Source organism: Argiope bruennichi, chromosome 7, assembly GCF_947563725.1.
Source record: "Argiope bruennichi chromosome 7, qqArgBrue1.1, whole genome shotgun sequence".
Classification (NCBI taxonomy): domain Eukaryota; kingdom Metazoa; phylum Arthropoda; class Arachnida; order Araneae; family Araneidae; genus Argiope; species Argiope bruennichi.
In genome coordinates, this window is record NC_079157.1 from 123,160,664 (window position 1) to 123,186,655 (window position 25,992).

Genomic DNA, 25,992 nt, shown 5'->3' on the forward strand with positions numbered 1-25,992 from the left:
TTTTCATTAAAATGCTTATTTTATTAATCCGATTCAAATACATCTTGCATGCCTGATTAGAATCATCAAAACTTTGGTCGAAGGAAGTTCATGTTGTAGGTGATCCCTCGCGATATGTTGCCGCCTCACAGGCTTATGCAGGTGTCAAATTTTCCATCCAAACTTCACATTCCGGCACTTTCACAGATATCTTATTCTCTTTTAATATGAGCTTTTTCCTCAGTTGAAAATTTGCTTAATGAGCGACAATTTTAAGTACCAAAGAAGTACAACGACGAATGCATGGGATGATGTGCCAAATGGAGAATTGTTATCAACATTATCATCTTTGTATGAACAATGGAAGAAATGCGCGGATGCACAGGTAATTTCTTCAAAGAAAACATTAAACAGCCATTATTTCCCATAAAAACTAGAATATCTCTCAAATTTCGAAATTTATTGGCCTTCTTAATATATTTCTGCGAATTATCTTGATATGTTTCTTTCATAAATGAAACACTTTTTTAAAAATAATATTGATTGCACCAAAGAGTGATGGCAACAGCAAACAAAACAAACATATTTGTCTTTAGTTGTTGAGCATTAGATTGGTACAAAGTAAAATTGAGGTCTCTTAGAATCGATTCTGGAAAATTCCTGCAACGATTTTGGAAAGGATCATACATGTTGCCGTAGCTGCATTTGTACTTCTCGGAATCATTCCTGTCCAACCACTCCCCAGAATCGAACGTCACTTTCACTAGATCTTTTCCTTTAGCATAATAAAGAGGAGAATAAGTGCGCCCAACACATTCCAGCTCATCTTCAGGAACGCCGTTGCATAGGGCACAATGGGGATTCCTGAAATATAAATCTGTATCTTTGTGTTTGCGTTCAGCATGATACGATAAACATTTAGTTAGGATGTCATCGTTTGGATACTTCTCAGGGCAACTGGATACCAGATTTGGTGCACAGTAATTTAATTTCCCAACCATCCTAGTAGGTTGAAAAAAGGTGATTGTGCACACCACAAAGCCATCTTTTACTTTCAGCCCCCATTCTTCATGATCTAAATCATAGGTCAAATGATCTTCGACGTAAGATTTACGGAAAGTCATGCCACCGTGATGAGAAGGGCAGGCCACCTGGACTGCCCAGTGTTTCAGATCTTTCATTTTTTCGTTATTGCAAATAGCGCAGTCTTGGTTCCAGTATGTTATTTTTGTCTTAGTGGATGTCACCAGAAGATTGCCCAAAATATCAGCTTTGTCGGATGAAGCCTCATGACATATCTGGGCATGAGATTTATGGCCATCGAAGCTTTCAGAGCAATATTTCTTGGCATAAACCGGTGTTGAGGATCTATCAGAGTGGCAAAAATACTGTACTTTCTCGGAGGCCATTAAATCATACTTCTGTGAATCAGAGCAGCAAGTGGCATACTTGTGACAGTCACTGTCGCAACTGCAGGTGCGGAAGAGATCACCGGATTTACAGCGGTCGAAAGCGGTGCAGTCCTCACCCTTCACCGAAGTGTCCGAAGAGCACGCTTTTCCAATGAAGAGAAATGTGAGAAGGATGGTGGTTGATGATGGCAGCATTTTCAGGTATTTTCAGAGATTCCCTAGAAAAGAAATAAAGCTCACTGTTAATTCAAAATTAGATGAAAATGCTCAAAGTAAATGTTGAGCAAACTTGCAACCGATTTGTAAAATCAGATAGATGTTTTCTTTAAAAAATTGTTTCTCAGTATCAGTAGGCAATAAACCGAATATAAATTATAATCAAAAGTCTTTTTACGGATATATAGGTTCACTCAAAATGTACCGACAACAAACGGCTATTTTTTCTAGACATAAAGAAACCATTTATTTTCTTGTCAGGAAAGCATTTTCATGCAATACAGAAAAAAAAAGCTTAAAGTTTTGTTTGGGTACATAACACACTATCTGCCAATACGTATTTGGACACCCAAGCAACTGTGGATATTTGCGGTCCTGGTCTATTTCCCGTTTTCTGTACTTAAATATCGTGTAGGAAACTGCACTGGCATTAGTTGCATGCAAGAGGCCACAAAATTCAGAGCTATCTGATTTCGAGAAAGACGTTCCAAAAATCGACCGTGGCTTTTATGATTAAGAAGTGGAAGATGAGTGGTGATTGTCGGAATGTGCTTCGACACAGTATAGCCGCAAAAGTAAGAAAAGTGACCGAAGAGTGCTGTCCAAAGAAATTTAGAAAATCCGCACCAAACCGATGGCCCCCATACTCCAGGAGTTCCAACAAGCATCTGGGACTGCTGTTTCGATCAATGTCATTCGCAAGAAAGCATGATTGGTTTCTATGGTCTTGCTGCCGCTCATAAGCCTTTGATTACAAAATCCAACCACGTTACTCAGTTTAGGTTGTGCAAAGTACATCGAAATTGGACCATAGATGAGTGGAAACGGGTTCTTTGAGGTGATGAATCAAGGTTCAGACTTTACCAATCGTATGGCAGAGTCTGGATTTGGCGTATGTATAGAGAACGCCTTGTGAAAAGCATGGACAGGAATGTTAAGGCTGTAATTTCTTCAATGTGGAGGCTCTACCAACTATTGAATATGAATAAATTGTGTTTATCTCTTTTATCAAAGGTGTCCAATTACTTATTATTAGATAGTGTAGTTTCCCTATGTAATATATGTTGTGTATATGGTTATCTAAATCATTGACATTTAATATCTCTGCCTTCATTTCATTGGATAAGCAGAAAATCCTCGTCTTGAAGTTTCCTCTGCGTGGAGTTGTAGATAATTCAAAGATCACAAAGAAAGTGTTTTATATGAAAAAAAAAAACTACCTCATAAATGTTGGGCATATGATTAAAGGGTGTCACATAATGCATTTAATAAATACGTTGACAGAATTTTAAGCTTCTTCCTGTATCGTATTTTTTCTATCTCCGATTCCAAGAAAATTATAGCTATTAAGTGCTTGCATGTATTTTAATCAGCGACATCTATTGGTTTCACCAATTTACTATGTCTGTATTGTTATCATCTTGAAAGTTTTCCATTTAGTATTATTGAGCTATTTAATGTATAAAAACCCTATCACGGTACGCTCGAAATTGCATTTCCGACATTCATTGCGTTTTTTTGTTTGATTTGAAGAAATCTGCTACCAAAACCCATCAGACACTTTTAGAAACTTGTGGTGATGCTGCTTCATAATATCCCAATTGTCGGGTTTGGTTTCAACGATTTAAGAGTGGCGATTTCGATGTCAATGATAAATCTGCCTGGAGGACTAATAAACTTTTCTACAACTTTATCCAGTTTCGCCCGATAAGTCTTGCAACTGATTGTCTTCAATCAGTTGCAAGACTTATCGCACGAAACTGGATAAAAGTTGTAGAAAATGATGGAAAATATTTTGATTGATATATATTGTACCAGTTTTTCTCGATAAAGGACTTTTTGAAGTAAAAAAAAATGATTAAAATACATGCAAGCACTTAATATTGCTTTTTGGTTCAATTGTTTCGAATAATGCAGTAATGTTTCAATCCTGTACTGTCTGAAGTTTTTGATTTAATCTCAATATTCAGTGAGATAAATAACTCCTCTAAATGAATATCTAATGAAGAATTCTTGGGATGTTACATAAATTATGAAAGATATTCTGTACTGCACAAAAAATTTAAATGCTGAACGACTCTGCTTTCAGAACTCATATTTTTTTAAAGTTTGGTTTCAGTAAAAAAAAAAATGTCTTTATATTAATTGCATTTCTACTTTAATTCAAAATAGAAATTTTACGGAAGCTAACAGAAAATTAGAGGTACATAGTACATTATGGTTTAAAACCTCTATAATAGTGCGAGTGTATTATATGACTATCCAAATTTGAAGCTTAAAAATATTTTGATGAAGAAGCTATTACAAGGCATGCTATATAAAATATTGAATTGAAAATTTTAACGAGCATTAAGATTGGTGAACCGGTTGCTCACCAAAGACGGCTAGTTAATAATAAATACGCATATATTCTGCAAATATTAACTGTTTTAAACGCATAAAGTTTGAATTCTTGAATAATGCTCATTTATATTATCATTAAAATGTTGGCTATGAAGGAAAATTTACCGAAACAAGGTGAATATATCATAGAATAGTTTTTATATTTGTAAGATGCAATAGACTATTTCTTAAGGATAAAACTGGTTGCAACCAGCTGCTACTCAAATATGAAATACTCAAAATATGAAATTGTTTCAAATTATTTGAAACAGAAATTTGATTTAAGTTGTTTAAAGCTTTTAATAATAAACTCCAGTGACAGCCGCAAAATTGTTTCGATAAAATTTAAAGCGGTTCCAAATTCGGACAATTTTCGAGTTGGCAATCGTAAAGTGTACTGCCAACTTATGTACAATTTGCTATGCGGAGCCGAATCTAATACGTCACACAATATATCCAAAATGTAGATATTAGATTTTTACAAAATATGTGTTTTGGGCCATGATAGCTCAGTTTTTAGAAAATTTAATCACATATAAATGAAACACAAACTCTTGAACTGTATCTCCATTGTTTTATTTTTCACCACACTCTCTGTGATATTCACACACACTAAAAGATTGTATCATTTTTACCACTTGGTGGCGCAACAAAATTAGTAGGTGGAGCGTTCTGCTGACTTATTGGCGCCAACATTCCTCTCCTCCTCATATCAAAATTTCAGAACATTACAGAAATAAAAATTTCACAATTATCTTGCACAGAATACAAAAAGATATTACACTTTTAAAATAAAATTGAACATTGTATACAAAACATTTCTGAAAAGAAAAGATATGCGATATTTCAATATGTACGATGACAATTTGAATATGCATTATATACCATTTCAAATACTAAATAAAATAATTAATTACACCAGATATACATTGATTTTATTCACATGAAAATAAACAAATCTTTGAAATTGCTCTTTTCGGGACTCCTTGTGGAGTTTTTATAAGTACTACTCTGATTTTACCATCTGATCCATAAATTAAATCTTGTATTTTTCCCATTGTCCACTGGCAATGGGAACGATTATCATCTTTTAAAAGAACTATAGAATCTTTTAAAACTTTTTGTTTGTTCAAACTGCCATTTGTGTCTGGTTTGCAAATAATTTAAGTAACCTAATTTCCATTTTTTTCCAAATTATTTGGACCATTTTGCACAATCTTCGCCATTAAGATAAAAGGTTATCTTTCCTCTCTGAATAATCTGGATCAGGAATACTATTTATGGTACGGCCGATTAGAAAATGGCCTGGGGTCAAAATTTCAGAATTGTTTGGATCAGATGACAAAGGTGTCAATGGACGACTGCTTAGAATACTTTCAATTTGAATAACAATAGTCAAAAACTGTTCCATTGTTAAACGCGCATTACCAACTCTCTTTAAATGGTGTTTGAAAGATTTAACACCCGTCTCTTATAAGCCATCGAAATTAGGTGACCTTGGTGGAATAAATGTCCATGTCACTTGTTCATTTGTTAAGTAATTGGCTAGTGGCTCTGGAGGTCTACCAATCATATTTTGCAAACGTTTCAAATCTGAATTGGCCTCTTTGAAATTAGTTGCATTATCAAAACAGGTAGAGGAACTACCAAAACTTATGTTAAAAAAGCGTTTTAAAGTGGCAATCGTAGCATCTGCAGTTACGTCAGTGACTATTTCCAAGTGGATTGCCTTAGTAGCAGAGCAAATGAAAATAGCCACATAACATTCTTGATAATTGCCTTTCCTCTGACCCTTGTATTTAATATAGAAGGATCCACAAAAGTCTATCCCAACATGAGAAAAAGGATAAATAGGTTTGACTCTATTGGTTGGGAGATTTCCCATAATTTGGGTAACAGGTCTATGTTTATTTTTAGCACACATGACACACTCATGAATAATTTTTTTGGCTATATTTCTGCCAGAAATTGGCCAATATTCTTGTCTTACCAAATACAACAATGTTTGTGCACCGACATGTAAATATTTAAGATGAAAATGTTGCATAATTAACAAAGTGAATTTGTGATTCTTTGGATGTAATATGGAAAATTTTTTATCATATGACAAATCAGAATTACTTAATCTTCCTCCAACACGTAAGACACCGTTTGAGTCTAGAAATGGGGGTTCAAGCAACTTACCATACTCTTGTTAACATTTTCATTTTTTCCGGGAGATTTTATTTCACAATTAAAGGCAGTTACCTGAACCAGTCTGACCAAAGTTAACTTGGCCAACTGCAGTTCCTTGCTGGTTAAAGGACCTGACATTTTGCTCTAGGTTCTCAAATTATTAATAAATCTGAAAATAAAGACTAAGATTTTAATTATTTTATAAAACTTATTTGATGCACTAAGCATATTATCTAAAAAGGATGAGTCCACAGCTGAAACTAAAACGCAATTAGTCAGATTTTTGTGTTCTGCTAAATAAAGTTTCTCAGAAGAAACGTCCATGCTCTGCACAGAATTGTCCATTGGATCGTGGATGTCGTCACAATCACCAACCGCAAGGAAAGTTCACAACCAGTTCTTGGAGAAAGGTTGGACTAAACCACCATAAGTAACTTTGTAGCATTCTCGGTGGATCAAGTCCCCTCGAAATGATGTCCGCTGGATTTTGTTCAGAAAGAACATGATGCCGCTGATTCATTTCGGTGGATTCTTGAATAATAATTACTCTATTTGCTACAAATGCTTTTAAGTCTCGGGACTCTTTTCTCATCCACGAAAGCACGATTGTAGAATCCGAATAATAGAAGACTAATGTAATATCCATTTTTAATGCATTTTTTACTTTATGCATCAATTTGCTGAATAGAACAGCACTGCATAATTCTAAACGAGGTATAGTTTACCTGCTTGATTGGTAACACACGAGATTTACTCGCGACTAGCTTCACTTTCACTTCACTCGCTGAATTGACTGTTGTGGCGTCGATTGCAGCACCATACACCTTTTAAGAGGAGTCACAGAATCCATGAAGCTCAGTCACTTCAGCATTTGGAATAACAATACATCTTTCGATGTTAATGTCGTTTAAGTTTGCTAAAGATGTTACAAACTCTTGCCATTCACTAGTTTCTTTCACGGGAAGCATTTCACCCCAACCAATCTTGAGCAACCACAATTGTTGCATGAAGATTTTTGCCTTAGTGATCACTGACCCAAGTGGATCAAAAAGTCTGGCGATAATGGATAAGACCTATCTTTTCGTAGGTTGGGCATTTTGCAGTATATCTACTTTAAAGGTAAAGCAGTCAGTTTTAGCCTTCCAAGCAATCCCTAAACTCTTAATTTCATCCGTAGATGAGAATTCATACTCTTTCTCAGTGACTGGGATAAGCTCAGAAGTATTTCCACACTATTTGTGTAATGACTTCTGGACGGTTTTCAGAATGTCAACAAGTTGATGTTGCAAAGTTTTACATATAAAAGTCATGACACAAGACAGATGCAGAACTTGAAAAGTTTTTCTCTAGTCATTGGAAATTTCTATTGTGTTCTCATGGCTAGATATGGAGCACTAACCATTCCGTAGGTAACCATATTTAGCCGATACGTTTTAACGAGTTCATTAACTCCCTCTTTCCATTAAATTCTTTGGCTCTCATCTACAATAATCATACGGTATATCTGCAGTAAATGCAAATATATGCTTTCTGAATCTAATTAGCAATGTAAATAGATCGTCTTGAAGCACTCCACCGTTATGCTGAATTGAGTTGAGCGATTTTCCACTAGTAGTCAAGGTGGACGCATTAAACATGGTACGTAGTTTAGTTGTCGTTTTTTATGGCCTGTAAATGCCATGATGAGGCATATAATATGTCACTTCAGGTTCAACACTTTCATCTTGTATTTCGCGCATGTGACCTAACTCCTCATACTCATTCAGAAAGTCAGAATACAATTTTAGATATTTTTGGTCTCTAGATAGGCGAGTCCACAGCGATTCGAGTCGTTTTAGAGCAATATCCCTTGAATTCCCTAAACATAACCAGTGCTCTTTAAATGCCATCGCCGCAGTATATTTTCCCGTCTCATCTCTTCTATGTGTTCGCGCATAATGTTCCTCACAAATAGCATTCTCTTTACTTTTAGGTAATTCCTTACCTATTTCCTCAATCTCCCAAAATTTTCTGAAGTTTGAATTTAATTCTTATGCTCCACATATTAAACCGCAATAGTTAGAATTTAATTTAACTGAACTCGAAACGCTACCTCCTACCATATACCCAAATACAGAGTCCTGTAACGTCAAATTCTCATTTTTAGGATTTTTTCAGCTTTATTATTCCATAAAAGTATTCAGCGTCAATTAAAATATCTGTTTTGTCCGGAATACTAAAATTAGGATCTGCAAGATTAATTGATTCTGAAATCTATACGCGCATATCTATTATTTAGTATTAAATCTGTTGTTTTTGTTATCACTAACATCGAAATATTTCTTTCGAAACTTTTATTTTTATTAGCCACAGTTGCTGTAACTCTGCTATTAATTACAGTGAAGCATTATTAATGCAGGAAATGGATTTATTTATTTTTTCACTTTTAAGCTGTAGCCTCTGCACACAGTTCTGACTCATAAGAGAAGGCTGTGAGCCGTTATCCAAGAGGCACCTTACTTCCTGCCATTGCGAACATCCATCTTTCATTAAACATCTTACAGTAGACAAAACTACATTTTTATTTACAATTAAATTTGTTGTAACGAAAGACGTACTCCACTCATTGGGGGAAACCGAACCTTGATCGAATTTCCCCCCTCCGATTGTGAATTATTTGACTTCAGCTGTTTTTACATTCGAAGACGAAATTTTTTTGCTTCTTTTGAAAAGTGCATTAATTTAGTGTGACAGAAACAATTGTTCTTTGCCACAGAAACAATTTCTATACGAAAGCTTTTTAACGCTGCAATTAGACGATAAACATTTGAAGCAGGCGTTTTTATTTTTCACTACCTGAACGCGTTCAAGAATTGAAAGTCTCTTAAATTGAGGACAAGCATACAACGGATGATTCTCACTCTTTAAACATAAATCACAATTTTTATTTTTAGCTTCATTGAAAAATACTTTTGATGCCAATTTAAATTTACTGCTATAATTTTGCCCTTTTCTCGTTTCATTAATGATTTTGCCTTTGGAAGCAAAATACAGATCACATTCTTTTCCTAATTCGAGAGGTGTAAACCGCTTTTGATTTTGTCTAATATTGATATGAGTTGCTGTTTCTTTGTCCAGCGTTTGGAATAATTTATCCGAAACTAGCAATTGTTTTAGGGTCCCGAAATCTGTTGCACCTCTTAATTTTAAATAATATTCAAAACTCGTCATTAAGCGTGACGCGAATTGCACATTCCTTTCGTTATCTCTAGAAGCATTTCTAAAATTCATGCCCACTTTTCCCACAGTTGATACATTTCGGGATTTCAATGCGCTCCTTAATTTGGCAAGCATTGGTCTCATGAATATCACCGCATTTAAGACAACGTGGCTTGATGTTGCAGCAATCTGCACTGTGGTGAAAATAATTACATTTAAAACACTGCCTTGTCATGTTGCGAGCACGATATGGCTCAGTGGAAACGCGAAGATAATTGATACTATTGACGTTGTAAATACTATTTGTTTCGTCATTGCGTTCCAGTTCGACTAGTAAAAACGGCAGCGCCCTCTTTGATCTTGTTTGTGTTAGTTGAACTACTTTGATGACTGGAAATCCTAGTTCATTTTTAATATATGCAAATATTTCTTCTGCTTCATGATCAATAGGAAGACCTTCGATGACTACCTTGACTGGATGTTTGCTCTTTGGTTTTATGATATAGTAATCATAGCCCTGAGATGTTGCGTAAGACTAGATTTTTTGGTGTTGTTCAATAGAATTCGGGAAAATTTTAAAGAATCCATTATTAAATTTATTTTCTCTAGGGCCACAGACTTTTTGAATATCGGCTAACATCGTTTGATATTTGTTAGCGTACCTAAGCATTATGGGTGGGACTTTAGTGGGCGTGGCTATCGGTTTCGCTCTCTTTTATATTTTCGATCGGTGAAAATCTTTTATAGCGGTAATTTCTCGATGGAATTTTGAGAAGGGTTATTCCTTGCTATTTTATGTTTAGTGAGGGATTGAAATTGTTCGTTCACTTGCGCTTTAAGGAAGGTTGGGGGATTTGGAGCTATGTTACATTTTGCTCCTGACAGTTATAAAGAGAAAGATTACCTTAAGCATCCTTCAGTCTTGAGATGACATCAGCTCGTTTGGCGTCCAGTAAGGTAGGGTGATCTTGGGGCAGGTTTGAGTTCTTTATCCAATTTTCCATCGCCTTGTTTAATCCATCAACTTCCATTTGAATGCCAAAAATGGACATTTCTGTGAAACTTCTCTGTGCACATGTCTTGTAGGCAAGTGCATCCTGAGTAATTAAAACATTTTCCTGACGGTCTATTTGCATTCCATCTTGGGTATCGGCACAACAGCGCTTGCTCCCAGCATCCTCCAAATCGCCACCGTTCATGACGGTAGCTTGAATTTTGTTTGGGCTTATTTCTTTTCTTTTATATCTTCTTTCCTTTGTACTCTGTGGTGATATGACGAACTATCTTCAGAACACTTCTAATAATATTTTGCAGCTACATTAATTAGTTAAGCTAAATGTTTGATTCAGTACAGCCGTAAAAATGTTCAATGAATAAAGTAATCTAAAATTCGCATGGTTTTTTGTTTATATTTAACTGTTGTCATTCGATAAGTAGTCATAAGCTCGCTTTCTGTGCCACGCATATTAGCGTTATATATATACAAATTGTAATTACGTTGAATGTATTATCATAAGTTGTGGGAAATTTGGAGTAGCAATTTAACGATACCGGGGAAAAAACCACTTGTCCATTGTACAAATTCAAACGAGGGCAAACGAACATTCAAAAAAAAAAAGAAAAAAAGAATCTAGACAAACAACTATTGCCAAATGCATTGGCGGAATTCTGTAAAATCTCAAAAAGGTAATTTTAAGCTGATAGAGCACCTCATATATTATTTTATCAGTTTTATCATGCTTTCTTCTCTGCATTTCCTCAAAACAATATTACAACTCAGAGAAGTATATAAAAATCATCATCACAATTAAAATGATTTTATCATTGATTGCATAATGTTATTATAAAAGAAATTACAGTTTGGAAATATTTTCCTCGCATTCTTCGATTGCATCACAATATTAAACTTAATGTCATTTACTTCAAACATTCACTTAGCTAAAACGATTTTTTTGTAAATGATTTAAACAGCGATTTATCTCACGAGCTATTGAACAATGACTTATTTTTCGTAATGTTTAATTCTGATCGAATTTGTGGTTTATAGGTGGATTTTTTTTTTTCAATGAAAATTTGGATCTTAATTGCGAATATAATCTATAGTTACCTCACATTGTTGATACCTGAATAAAAGTTTTAGGAGACTTAATAAAATAATTTTATATCAGCGAGAAAGTTTTGAATTAAGTAAAGACAGTGGAAAACTGAATAATCAAGAATTTTTATCACGATTTTTCCAATAGCAGAAGTAGTCTATGACGGATGCATAGAAGAACTAGTGAGAATGGCCTCCTGAAACTTTCTCACATACTCTTGAATAAAGGTGTTACCCCAGAGAACGCCCTCCGTGGCATTGGTGTTTTCAATAATTACGAAATATTACATTTTGGGGTGAATTTAGCATTTTTACTGAATCTAAAGTGTGATCCTTTAGCGAGTGTTTTGGCGACGGACCCTTGGAGTGGGATAAAAAATATCCGAAAATCAGATTTCTGTTTTGGGCGCGTTTTTCCCCAACGATTCAAGCAAAAGTACTACACTTGTAATCACATATGAAATTACATTTAAATAATTTTCGGTTTTTTCGGTTATCATTGCGTTTACAAGTTTCTGAAAATACCGAAGAACAAATGGTCACCCCTCGTTGGATTTGGCTCTGAATTTGACAGATTTCTACAATATAGACATAAAATCCGTGTACCGAATTTCATCCAACTAGCTCCCTTCGTTTTGTAGTTATCATGTTAACTTATAATCGAAAAGGTAGATTATCTCTGAATGGATTTTGCTCAAAATTTGGTAAAAATCTACAAATTTGATTTAAAAACTGTATATGAAATTTCATCCGTCCAACTCAAAGCATTTTTTATTTATATTTGTTACAAGCAGGCAGACGGATATAATGCCAAAAATGTGTTTGTCGAATCAGAGAGGTCCAGAATGTGCAGATGTGTCAAAATTTCGAGTTCGAATTTTTTGACGACTACACTATTTTCTCTATATTTCATATACATAGCATATCATGCATGGAGAAAGTCAAGCATTATTTAAAGTATATTGTGAGTATAAAACGAAAAAAAAATGCAAAAGGAACTTTTTATCTTTTTTGTTCCTGACCATGGACTCTATTTTAGACTGAGCCAATGTATATATTTATTTTTCTTGTTTATTTACTTCATTTATTAACTTTTTTTTTCATTTATTTATTTACATTTTTCTCTTTGCTTTTTTTTTTTCAAAGTTTAAACGCCTATTTTTAGTAAATTTTATTATCTACTAATTCCTTTTAATGATGCTTTTAATGTAATATTTTATGTAGGCTCTTCTGTTTGAGACACTTCTCCACTTTTTCTTTTTATGTCTGCTCCTTTATTTTTTGTTCAGGTTTTTTTTTCTTTTGCTGTCTTTAGCTTCTTTTGCATCTAGTACACACGCATATAAAAGATTTTTTTGAATAGCTAGTCATTTAAATTCCCTTTTTTAGTTTTAATTATGAACTTTTTACACATGAATATGAGTAACGCCAGTTTTGGTACACACCTAATCATCATCAGAAAACTTCATATACGAAAAAGCAACAATTAATATTCAGGAAATAAATAAATTGAGTAAAACGTTATTCATGCGTTAAGTCTTTAGCATAATCCTATTTATGGTCTCTCCGATTAAAAGGATTGATAAGACTTAATTGTTGTCCTTGGTGAAAAAGTTAAAGGTTTTTGCCAATGTTATGTAGACAAGTTCATTGCACAATGAAATTTTTTATTTTTAGGAATAAAATGGTACTTATCCTTTTAAAATTTGTTTATTCTAAAGCTTTGTTTAAATTCACTATAGAGTGGGAAAGTAAAACTACAAAACAAAACAAAAAGAAACCATGCGTTTGCAATCTCAAAAGATGGAATTTTCACCATCATCGCAAATATGCACATACGAACGGAAATTTTGATAAATGATTAAAAAATTTAATATTTAAAGAACGGTAAAGACAAGGAAACACGTGATTTAATGAAGCTATTTTCGGTTAGTTTAAAAATACACTGTAGCAATTTTATTGGTTTAAGATATTGAAGTCGCTATTCAAAAGAGGCTTTAAGTTTGCACCTTGATATATTATCGGATAAAAGTGGAGAGAGGTAATAGCTGAAGTGCCAAGTTTTCGCGTTTAAATGAAAAGCTATTAATAATAACTTCAGGGATTATTTCGTTATCCCAATAAAATTTAAACCATTTTCATTGTTTCTACAAATATTTAATCCTAGAATGCAGGACGTTTTACAAATATATATGTATATATATTTTTTAATCACTGCTTATAATACAGAAAATGATTTAAAAAAATTCTTAAACTATATTTTTCGTGAAATTTTTAAAAAAAATTCAATCTGCCAAATGACTACATTATGAACTGAACAATAGCTCAGTGACACTAATTATATTATAACTTTATGAATAAAAATAATTCTGGAAAAAAATAAAATTCCTTTTCCAATAATATATCTTTTTCTTTCAAAAAAATATTTCGATACTATTTTTAACGAAAGAACTATTTATACCACAGCCATCTGGGCATTTTTAAAACCACTCGACCATCAATATCATATATCGATTTTTTCCTACAAATTTTTATAAAAAAGCATTTTAAAATGGATTTTCAAAATAATTTATAGCCTTTTGGAACAGTCATGTGAAGCTTATAAATAGAAATAAAAAGGAGTAGAAAAATGGCTACACAATGCACTGTAGGGTTAATTACGAGTTTTTCATTCATTGTTTAAAGCAAAAGAATGAGGATTCTGTTTGCTTTTTTTTGAATGAATTTTTGTAATGAATTTTTGTTTGAATTTTTGTAATGAATATTTTTTTTTTATTTCATCATTTTCTGACGATTTTTTTTTTTTTTGACAAAGCTAATGTTTTAAATGTTTAAAGTTTATACTTTCACCTTTCTTAATTAACTAATTTCAAACCACGTAACAGGCTGATACAAGAAAAGTAAAATGCGCCGAACCAGTTTAATATTAAAATCAGTAATTCATTATGAAAGAGTTAGAAAAAAACGAAATCATAGCATAACACTAAATAATTTGAAATGAGCTATATGCTGAAAATACATAATTTTTTAATCTTAGTCTTGAGCTCCACACATCGAACTCCTCGATTGGTCATGGAGGATTAGCTTAAAACCGACTGATAGAACTTTAACATAATTCCTCAAAATCTTATTCCAAAAATCTGGAAACTCAAAATTAAAGAACTACATGAGGCCTTTCATGCTTTCTTAATCTTGAGCTCCAACACATCGAACTCCTCGATTGCTCATTTGAAATTGCTCATTAAAATCGATTGGAAGAACTTTAACATAATTCCTCAAATTCTTTCTTCTACAATCTGGAAACTCAAAATTAAAATAGATTCAAAATGGTCTGTTAATAAAACTGATGATTAAAGATGAGTTAGACAAATATGTAGATGGCCAATAAAAAATATTCTAAAATAAAATTATTCGTATAAGAATCATCAGGAAACAGGAAACAGTATTCAAGGACTAAACAGTCATTTTTCTTTTGTTGTTTTCCTCTTTCTTTATATGTGTTTGAATACTTCATTTTAAATTCGTTTTTGCTTCATTGTGAAAAGGAATATTGATGTAATAACTCAAAAATCATTGACAGAAAATGAGAAGAAAAAAAATACTTAAATTGGTTTTTTCTTCTCTGCGAAAAGAAATTAATGATGTGATAACACAAAATTAACCAATTCAAAATTCATTGACAGAAAATGAGAAGAAAAAATTTTACTCATTTTTCAGACTGCAGCCGGGGACTACTACAGAATATTTTTTTTAATGAATAATGGCTCTATGTCCTGGGATTTATCCAAAAGAAAAGATCTCCTGTAATTATTTGAAAAGACATTACCAGATTTTCAATGTCAAATCTTGAATAACAAATATTCAAATCTTCAATAACAAATATTGACTTTCCTTTTAATACCATGTATTCTACTAATTTAAAAATAAAGAACGACATTTTGATTATAGCCATCTCGGCTTTTAATAACATTTCTGCCTGGTATCGGTTTAATACTTACGATAGTATTTCCACATATCTTCTTATTATTATATGGAAGTTCAATTAACTGTCACACAACGAGAATACAGATTTAAATGTTTAAATATTTGTAAAGAAAACATAAGGTTCTTACAAGTGTGTGTGCGATTGTGTGTACAGTCATTTATAGCAAGCGAACGAGGAAAAACTTTTGTTTTTTTCTGAAAACGAAATTATTGTATGCATAATTATACGCAATGAAGGTTTATATTTATTTTTCCGCTTCATGTTTTTTAAATTTTGGTAGCACTAAAATAGATAAAAAAAATTTCACGCAAACCAAATTATCCGAGCTAATGGCAGAAACGACAAAGGAAAAAATTGCAAGGCTAATACGCTGATTTCTCATTGTGTTGGGTTATCCACAAAACCAAAAACTATTCATAATATTTCATTTTCAAAAAATATATATACACTTTTATTAATTGAATAGAATATTAAAAAGAAATAACAATGAAATGTTTTATGAGAAAGCTTTATTAGGTCTGTTACTTTTGCGTTTTAAAAAAAGTCTCGAATTTTAATTCCTTTTTCCTCATTTTACGATTACAAAATACAAGAATAAATAAATAAAAACAGTGCTCTAATGATGATTCTTCCTAGGAAAAATCGGAAAAATTGCCAAGAAATATTATCATTTTTAACCATTTTTATTCATAAATAAATCTTAATTAATAAATTAAATAATTAAATTGTAAGTATCAATTAAAAACGGAAATTGCAAAATGAATTTAAATTAAGTAATTTTAACTGACATTAATTAATTTGGAATTAATCTTGTTAATTAATATAAAATTGCTAACTTTTCTATTCAATAATGGACTCCAATTATAAATCTAAAGCAAATTTTTAACTCTTTACCTGAACATTCCATTATTTTCATATTCAAAATGGAGTCTAAGAACGAAAATCTTTTATTCTTTCACTACACATTTCTCTGCCTCAACCACCCCTGAAATCGCATGCATTTAAAGCTTTCATTTTATGCATTTTGAACCAACTTTTTATTAGAACTTTAAGGAAGTCGTTCCGTAATCATAAGGAAGGCTTTCTTTTTAATTATTATTTACTCTCCATGAATAAATAACTAAAGAATATGAATGAGTAGGATGAATTTTTCCTAACACAATCATATCTTTTTTTTATTATCTCGAAGAAATGCTATTTAAATATTCATAAAGAGATATAATATTTATTTATTGATTTTTTAAATTAGAACCTGTGAAAGTTTTTAAGTTAGCAGTATGTATAAAGAACAAGATTGAAAAAAACCAGCAAAAGAAGTATTTCGTGCATGGACACTCTCACTCAGAAAAGACATCTACAAAAGAAATGGAATACAAACTTTATAAACATATTGTCAAATGCGCATGCGAATTAAGATTATTTTTACTCGTTTCTCTGCCAGTGCAGGTGCAGTTTGGTTTAGTTATATTAACGTCCCGTTTTAAAAGCAACTCTAGGGTTATTCTGGGACGAACCTTGTAATTTTGAACCACGGTCAGATGACGAAGAAGACACCTGAACTGGCACCACATTCTCCAAAATTCCACGCCACACCAGCGGGAGGACGTTTGGCTCCGACGGATTTAACGTGCACCAGACTCACTTACAAGATGGTTCTTCGGTGAAATCGGGTCTCGACCCTGAAAAACCTAAGGTTCCGAAGCCGAGACCTTACCACTAGTCCACCACGGCCAAATGTCAGTACAGGAGGAGCAATGAATGGGCATTTGTCCATGCTTCCTCTCACAAACTGAAAACTTTGTGAATTAATTAGAAATTAACCCAAATGTTTATCCTTTGTATATATATTGTTAGTGTTTCATGAATGTTAAAAAATTAAATTATTTGAAGCAGATAACTGGTGCCTAAAAATGAGTTTCAAGTATAACACTATATTCCGTTTAGTGTTTTCCTAATTCCATATTCGAAAGGAACAAATAAATTTTGCTAGTTGATTACCACATCAAAGTCCTAATATTACCTATATTACTGATAAATGGGAAAACATTCTGTTTTGAACTTATTAGATAGCGAATAGGACACATGAGCTGGCATTCCTCTCTCTAAAATTCCGTGCATGACACTAGAGACACCCCGATGGAACGAACGTGAACCAGGCCAGCATACACAATAGATATTTGGTGAATTACAAACTGACTACTCCAACCCACCGGAAGGCACATGAAAAAACTTGAATGATCGGAGTCCTAAGGGCCATCACCGGTCACGGTACAACTTTTCCCTAAGGAAGTACGTCACGTCATGGATGAGAGGAACCAGACCCATACCTTTTCGTGTACCCACAAGGGTGGCGAGAACCAACCACCATACCGAAGATTTCTCATTCTCAATTATGAAGTGCCCTCTCCCCGTGGGACTAGAGATTTGGTGAAAACGGATCTCGAATCTGTAGCCATTACGATTTTGAAACAGAAACCTTGCCACCAAATTCATAGCTATTTCACCAAGTAGACACGTGCAATTATATAAAAATACAAAATTGTGTTAGCGATCTTACGGAAAGAAAAATTTCTGCATCTTTTACCGACACCTGTAAATATCTTCACATGCATAGCCAACTATAAACAAATTTTGCATAGAAAATATCTTTTTTTAATTTAAAAAAATAAGAATTAATATACAGGGCGATTCCAAGTTCAGGAACTAGATAGAGAAAAATGAAAGAAATAATATTTACTAAAGAAAGCCAGATCGCAGTTCATTTCTTAGTTATAGTTTATTTGGTTTGGTTATATTAACGTTCCGTTTTAAAGCAACACTAGGGCTATTTTGGGACGCACCTCGTCATTTTGAACCGCGATCAGATGAAGAATACGACACCTGAACTGGCACCTCTTCCTCAAACTTCCACACCACACCTGTGGGAGAACTTTTGGTCCCGACAGATTTAACGCTCACCAGACCCGCTTCACGTCGGTTCTTCGGTGAAATCGGGCTCGAACCCAAAACCCACCGGTTCCGAAGCCAAGATCTTACCATCAGGTCACCACGGTTCTATTTTTAACTATAGATGCAAGCTATCTCAATTCAACTGAAACAAGGTTTTTTCCTCTAACATCAATTGTAGTGAAGAATTTTAATGAAATTTTCAACGGTTGTATATTTATTTAAGACCATCATTTATTATACACGATTGTATGACCTCAATTGACGCGAATAAGAGACGATAATAAAGACAAAGCGTTTAATAACAAAGTCGTTGACAGGTGCAATATTTAAAAGAACTATTTAGAATTCCATCCACAACGGCGAAACGTGCTTGACAGCTTCAATGGAGCGATTTGCATACATTGCCAGAGGTGTCTGGTATTTCCCGTACGATTGCAGCAATTATTGATATTCGAGCAACGGCACCTTTCACTGGATTCTCATCAACGAGACTCTTCGGATGTTCCCAGAAAAAGCAATCATTGCCCGGGAGATCGGGGTGGCCAAGAGAATGGTCCACCAAACATCCCTATTACAATAAATGATTGTTTTAAATAAATACAACACTGTTGAAAACTTCATTAAAATATCTTCAGAGGTGTAAAAGTTAGAAACTATTGTTTAAATCAAATTGAGATACCACGTATTTAAAACTAAAGAAATGTATTCCGACCTGGGTTTCCTATGTGAATATTATTGTGGTGATATAAAGAGAGTAATTAATGTGTGTGGGAGGAAAAATAAGAATCTGCGGTACTTTTGTGCATGAAAAACGAATAAATGTTATTCTATACTTAGCGAAATATTTACAGATGAAATAGAACAAGATAGTGTGAGGAGAAAGGGATTGGTTAAGTTTAATTATATTAACGCCCCGTTTTAAATCAATAATAGGCTATTTTGGGATGAACCTCGTCATTTTGAACCCCAGTCAGATGATGAGGACGACACCTAAGCTAGCACCCTCTCTCCAAACTTCCACACCACACCAGCGGGAGGACCTTTGGCTTCGACGGATTTAATGTGCACAGACCCGTTTACACGACGGTTCTTCGGTGAAATCGGGTCTCGAGCCTAAAAACCTCCGGCTCCGAAGCCGAGACCAGGTCACCGCGGCCTTAGAATCGGAATTACTGGTAGTGGACAGATTTTCATATCATAGGGTGGGCTCCCCAAAACTTTCTAGCTTAATCTCAAATAAAGGTGTTATCCCAGAGAACCCCTTTAATTACCACCATGGCATTAATGTGCAATAATTACGAAATATTAAACTTTGGTGGGAATTTAGTATTTTTAATGAATCCTTGGCGAATTTTCTGACGATTAATCCCTGGCAAGCAGTTAATAGGATTCTCATTTAGACGTATTTTTCCCATTCAAATGAAAAAAAAATTTGACAAAGTAGTTACAAAATCTCGCACCAAATTTAATATTTATGAGCTTATTGATTAGCCTATGAATATTCCAACTCATTTAGTTAAACATGCTTACATTTCTATTAGTGCACTTCAAATATAATTATTGCTAAAAATTCCTTTTAAATAAAAAATAAACTTTAAACTTTTACTTGAAATTGGTTAAAATATCCCTAGCTGAAATGTGTTCAAAATATTGTTTGTTCAAAACAATTGAAACTTCTAACTCGAGCGCTAAACAATAGTTCTCTCTCTAATCATTTATTAACTGTATTAATTAACTTTATTGATTATTAACTTTATTAATCATTTATTAACTGTAATGAAATCGATTCACGTTCAGGTATTAAAGAATTTATTTTTAAAAAATTTGACTTAACTTGGAGGCCAGAAAAAAGATTTGATTTCACAATATAAAATTATGTGTAATTACATATTAAATGCAATGCGCAGTTACATTTGCTTTATTGCTGTGACAACACAGGTCTTCTTTGTCGCACCTAAGGCGCAGTTGAGAAATTCACGCCCAAACGGAATAAAGGAGAAATCATAGTCACGTGACTATACGGGAATGACTTCCATCATTCAGCCTAAGGATGATTCCCGCGACCTTGCCCTCACGTTGTTCCAAGGAAAGAACAGACCACCTTTAGGGCATCGATAAACAAAATTCCTTCTGGAATTTTCAAACGATCCTGATAAATGGGTCGGATGCTTTAAGGGCAAACTAACTGGTCAGTTAAAAATACAAAATCACTGATGTCACATGGCAAAAATACAGATAATAAAAGTTTTTTTTTTTCTTCTTTTGTAACGCGAAAAAGGGCTGAAATTAATAGTGTAGAAAAAGTAAATAAAATGCTTTATAATAAATGAATAGATCATAATATTTTTTATTCTGCATCCTCCATCCTTATATTTAGTTGTATAAAGAAAAATAAATATTTAATACACTTCAGATTATCCGCTCTGCGATTTTTAACTATAAAATATTATTAAGACAATTTCAATCAAAAATTAAAGAAAGAAAGGGCCGGATTAAGCCTTATAAGGGTCTCTTAAGAATTACATATTTTGAAACTTTTTGTCCCATCCAAAGCCACATTTTTTTTATATTGATTTTATTTTTGTTTCTCTATAAGCAGTTTTAATAACAAATTTTGACAAACTGAAATAGTAGAACCCATAATTGTAGATTACTTTCTAAAGATTTTGTTTCAAAATATCACATATAAAACTATGCACAACTGAAATTTAAAAATAATTTTAAACAAAATGGTAAAAAAAAATTCACAAATCTTTTCTTAACTCAATCTTAATAATATTTAATAATATGATTGCATAATTTTTTAAATTACAAAATACTACATTTTTTTTCAGGTTTATGCAAAATAAAATATAATACGAAATTTGCAATTATTAATTAATTAGGAATGTTATAAAGCAATGTCCCAAAATTTATTTTTCCTTTAAATAAAACTTAATTTTAATTTGAATAAGTTTTATTATAATGTTTTTATAATCAAATGAGAGCACAAAATTAAATAACTTTGAAAATACAGCAGAAAAATCTAGACAGCTTGGGGCGGCCAAAACGTGGGGTGGTCCAAGGCTATTGCTTAATTTACCTATTTAATAATCTAGCACTATTTCTAATACACAAAACGAAAGCTTTGTTTAATAAAAAAAAAAATAAAAAAAACTTGTTGATACAGAATTATATATCTTATTAACTTTTATTATTATTTTAAGTATAGTATTTAAGTATAGATAAGTACATGAAAGTTATTTCAGAGACAGGTTTCGCATTGATGCGTATTTTTTCAGTCGCTTTGCAAGTTATTCGTGTTTGTTCCCTATTTATGCCTCACCCATTTCCATGAAATAATTAAACGTCTATTGCATTTAAATATTCCTATAATTCTTTTCTTCCTTCTTAAAATATTCTTTTAAGAATACTCTTAAACACTCAGTAAATGCAAAGAAAATCGCGAAAAATCGCAAACATTCGCCAATTCTCTAATTATTATCTCGAAAAATGCATATAAGAAATTTGACAGTGAATCAAACAATGATGATAAATGAAATATTAAAGAGTTATATTTCGTTCACTTTACAGGGGCTGTGGTGACCTGATGGTAAGGTCTCAGAATTGGAGGGTTTCATATTCGAGACCCGATTCCATCAAAGAACCGTCCTGCAAGCGGGCCTGGTGCACGCTAAATCACTCAGCCAAACGTCTTCCCGCTAGAGTGATGTAAATTATGGAAAGGAAAGGCCAACTCAGGTGTCGGCTTCGTCATCTGACCACTGTTCAAAATGACAAGGTCCGTCCCAAAATATCCCTAGTGTTTCTTTAAAACGGGACTTTAATATAACTAAACTAAACCAAGACTAAAGACTCTGTGGATCTCCGGAGTTGCTTCTTCAACTTCCTTCATCATACAAAAAGAGGTTGTCGTCTTGATGTGTATGAAGTGACTAATGTTGTACATATCGTAATGTACTTAAATATAAAGCTTTAGGTTATTCTTAAAATTTTAATATAAAATTTGGGCGCATATGCATTTATTATTTTGAATAAAAAATATTTTTGTAATCCCATTTTTCTTTTTAAAAAATTTTTTTTAACAAAATATATTATTTAAAAAATATATAATTTTTTAAAATGTCTAAATATTCCAGACGCCTTAATTTTTATTTTTTCTGTTAATTTTTTCTCATTTCCCGATGTAAATTTATTTGGGGCAAAACCACTCATGATTTTGTAATTCCAATTAAATGCTAATAATTTAGAAATATTTTTATGCACACTTACTGAATTTTCATTGGAATTTTATGTTTTTACGAACTAAAATTGACTTTTAAAGATCTAAAAAAACTCGAAACATAAAAGGCATACCCCATCTTCTTTTAATGTTTAACCAAAATCTTTATTAAAAATTCTACTTAATTTCTTCAAAAGTGAAGATACCCGGAACATTTCAAAGATATTTTAATTAGAATATCATTTTGAGAAAAGTCATTAAGATGTACTTTTTACCCTCTTAACCTTTCAAATACTTATTTTACTGAAGGATACATTTTATAACACTATTTTAGTTGAATATAAACATACATTTTGGTGATGAAACGATAAAAAATAAAATTGCCCGCTTTCGTCCATTTTGTTTATTGTCCACTGTCCCCTTAAATCTACAAATGTGTAAAAATATTAAAAATTTAGAATACAAAAAAATCACTTAAAACATTTCAATATTTCAAATGCCCCTATATTATTAAAGGAATTAAAAGAAAACAATAAATGCCCCAAATAGGAGGTGGCAGCTAATTAGTAAATTAAATAAATTCTTAGGTCAAGTAGTTAAACAGCAATTAGAGTCAGCATCTTTATATTCTGCTACAACTAAGTTTCGGCTACATCAGACATTCAATTATCCGAATTGCTTTTATGAGTGAAAAAAAAATGAATACACAGTCAATATTTCTCCGAATAAAAAGATGAATTCAATTTGATATGTTCAAGCCGTGGTATTATAATACAGCATGTAAATTTATAAAATATAAATAACATTGTTTTTCTAATTATTAAATTAATAAGTATAAAGGAAATTTTATTTTCTTTAGAAATTGCCTCTAAGAAATTATGGTTTTCCATCAATAATCCTATTCCAGCCAGTTATTCGAGCGTTCGGATTGGGACTGATCCCAATTCATCCAGATAAATGAATTCTACTAATTTGTGCAGTTAGAAAGTAATTTATCATAAGTATAGTATAAATTTTCCATTTTTTCCAACACCAATATCCATATTTAACATAATCAAATGTATTATATCATTTTGTACCCATGTTACATAGCATTTTTATTCAATAATAAGCAAAGGCATTTTAGGAACTACTGAGTTGCGCAAAGTTAGAAAGTAATTTATCATAAGTTTAGCATAAACTTTACATTTTTCCCAACATCAACATCCGTATTTAACATAATCAAACGTATTATATCATTTTGTATCCATGTTACATGGCAGTTTTACTCAATAGTTAGCAAAGGCATTTTTAGAGCTTACCTTGTCTAACCGAAGCATAGATGAATTGGAACTTTTGTATCTCAAAGAGCACAATAAGCAAAGCAGAGAGTAAAAGCGAACGCCTTAGTTCTTCGCAGGTTGTACGGGCAAATGAAAGTTTTGTTTGGGCTTCCGTCAAGGACCGGTTTCTGATCTTTCCGGCAATCTCGGAACCTTGTAAATGTGACAGACTAGCAGAAATGCCCTACTTTTTCCTGCAACGCACTCGGCCGTTACAAAGAACCATAAAAGCGTAGGAACTACTGGTTTCGATAATTTCATTTGAAATAATACAAAAATTAATACTTTGAGGTCTAAACCTGAGCGTCACTCGGGTTGCCGTCGCCTGAAAGTCTTTCGGAATCTACTTTTAACTCTGTGAGTCATAAAAGTACGAACTATATACGTTCGTGGTCTTTTCAGATACTATCCACGTACCATGTATTTTTTAAAAATATATAGAGAGAGATGGGGTAGAAACTGGGAAACGATTGAGGAAAGAAATTAAAACTTGTTGTGAACCTCGTGATGTTGCTCTTTTCGCAAATCCGTGCTTTGTAATACGGTACAAAAGCAAATTTTTCTAAACATTGTTTATTTACAAATAAAACTTAATTTCAGATATTTGCAGTTTTAATTCAAATTTTTATGTTTTCATTCAAGTCTATGTAAAATTTTATGTTTAAAAAATGATATTTTCTTATGTGTAATTTATATTTTTTTAATTTGCAGCATGCTTCTTTAAATAAATTTTTACTAAATATCAACTCTGATTACGTTTAAGTTGTTCCTTTATTATGAATAAGAATAATTTGTAATAATAAAAAAAGTTATAAAATACTTCTCTTCCAAGTACTATTTTTTTAATATCATGAAAAATACCCTCAACCCAGATGGAAGGATGCGGTTGAAGTAGCTCAGACTTGAAAGTGTTAAAATTTTCGGAAAAGCAAGTCTTCTGTTACCGATATACATGATTTCAGTACGGAAAAATTTTATGAGCCATCTTAATTCTATTCCAATTCCTAAGAGAATTGTTATGCCACTGGCCTCGATATCATTAGAAAGTAAAAGTGTCCAGATAGCCAAATTGTAATGTATTCGAAACACGCACGGTTCATTTGTTTTGTATACAAGACAATTAGCTGCCTTCGGCTATCATCTTGTTTCTTTAGAATATTAATTGGGACCTTTTCATTTTCTACGCTTTTCAATTATATCTGTTTGGTATTGATATAAACCATTCTGTTTTAGAATTACGTTGTCCTTCTGATTCGATTACGAATCTACAGAATGTCTAATATTTTTATTGATTGCGAGTAACATTCGTGTCAGATTACATGTACATGAATCACTTAGCTTCAATTTATGTTTAAAAGTAAGGCAATTCGATTCATCAGTTACTCTCAAGAAAATCTGTTAAATGATTAATTAAATTGTGATCTGATATTTCCTTTTTATGATTCCCTTAATAAGATACGAGTATTTTTAACTTTTTGTGCTGAGAAATTTATTTAAACTACTATTTAGATGCCACATTTCATTTTTAATTTTTATTGTAATTAATTCTCTTCGGCCACCAACTGTTCGCCCATCATATTTCTAGTATTAGTTTAATCAATCAACAAACTTTGATGAATAACATGTTATTACAGTTAAAGAAATTTATATTTTAAATAATACTGCACAATAAATATGGAGCATTCTGACTGAATAGTTACATTTTCAAAGTGGCAAAACTAATCGACAAATAAAATTAATGAAGTTTAGTTTAGTTATATAACGACCCATTTTTAAAGCAAAACTAGGGCTATTTTGGGATAGATCTCCTAATTTTCAACCGCTGTTAGATGACGAGGGCGACACCTGAGCTGGAACCCCCCTCTCCAAACTTCCACACACCAGCGACAACGGATTTAACGTGCATCAGATTCGCTTACACGATGGTTCTTCGGTTTAATCGGGTCTTAGAACTGAAACCCTCCGGTTCTGAAGGCGAGACCTTACCACCAGGCCACCGAGGTTCATAAAATTAATGAAATTGCTCTAGTTGTTGAAGCAGAAGTTTTATCAAAAAT

At 32.7% G+C, this 25,992-nt stretch overlaps 1 protein-coding gene across 1 annotated transcript; it reads right to left on the minus strand.

Moving 5' to 3' along the window:
• On the minus strand, positions 1-24,104 carry LOC129976614 (uncharacterized). The gene is made up of 2 exons (XM_056090261.1): positions 23,915-24,104; positions 1-1,609 (listed from the first exon to the last, which is right to left on the minus strand). The coding sequence occupies exon 2, from the start codon at positions 1,584-1,586 to the stop codon at positions 507-509; it is 1,080 nt and encodes a 359-aa protein (XP_055946236.1). The 5' UTR covers positions 1,587-1,609; positions 23,915-24,104; the 3' UTR covers positions 1-506.
• Positions 24,105-25,992: the final 1,888 nt, after the last annotated feature.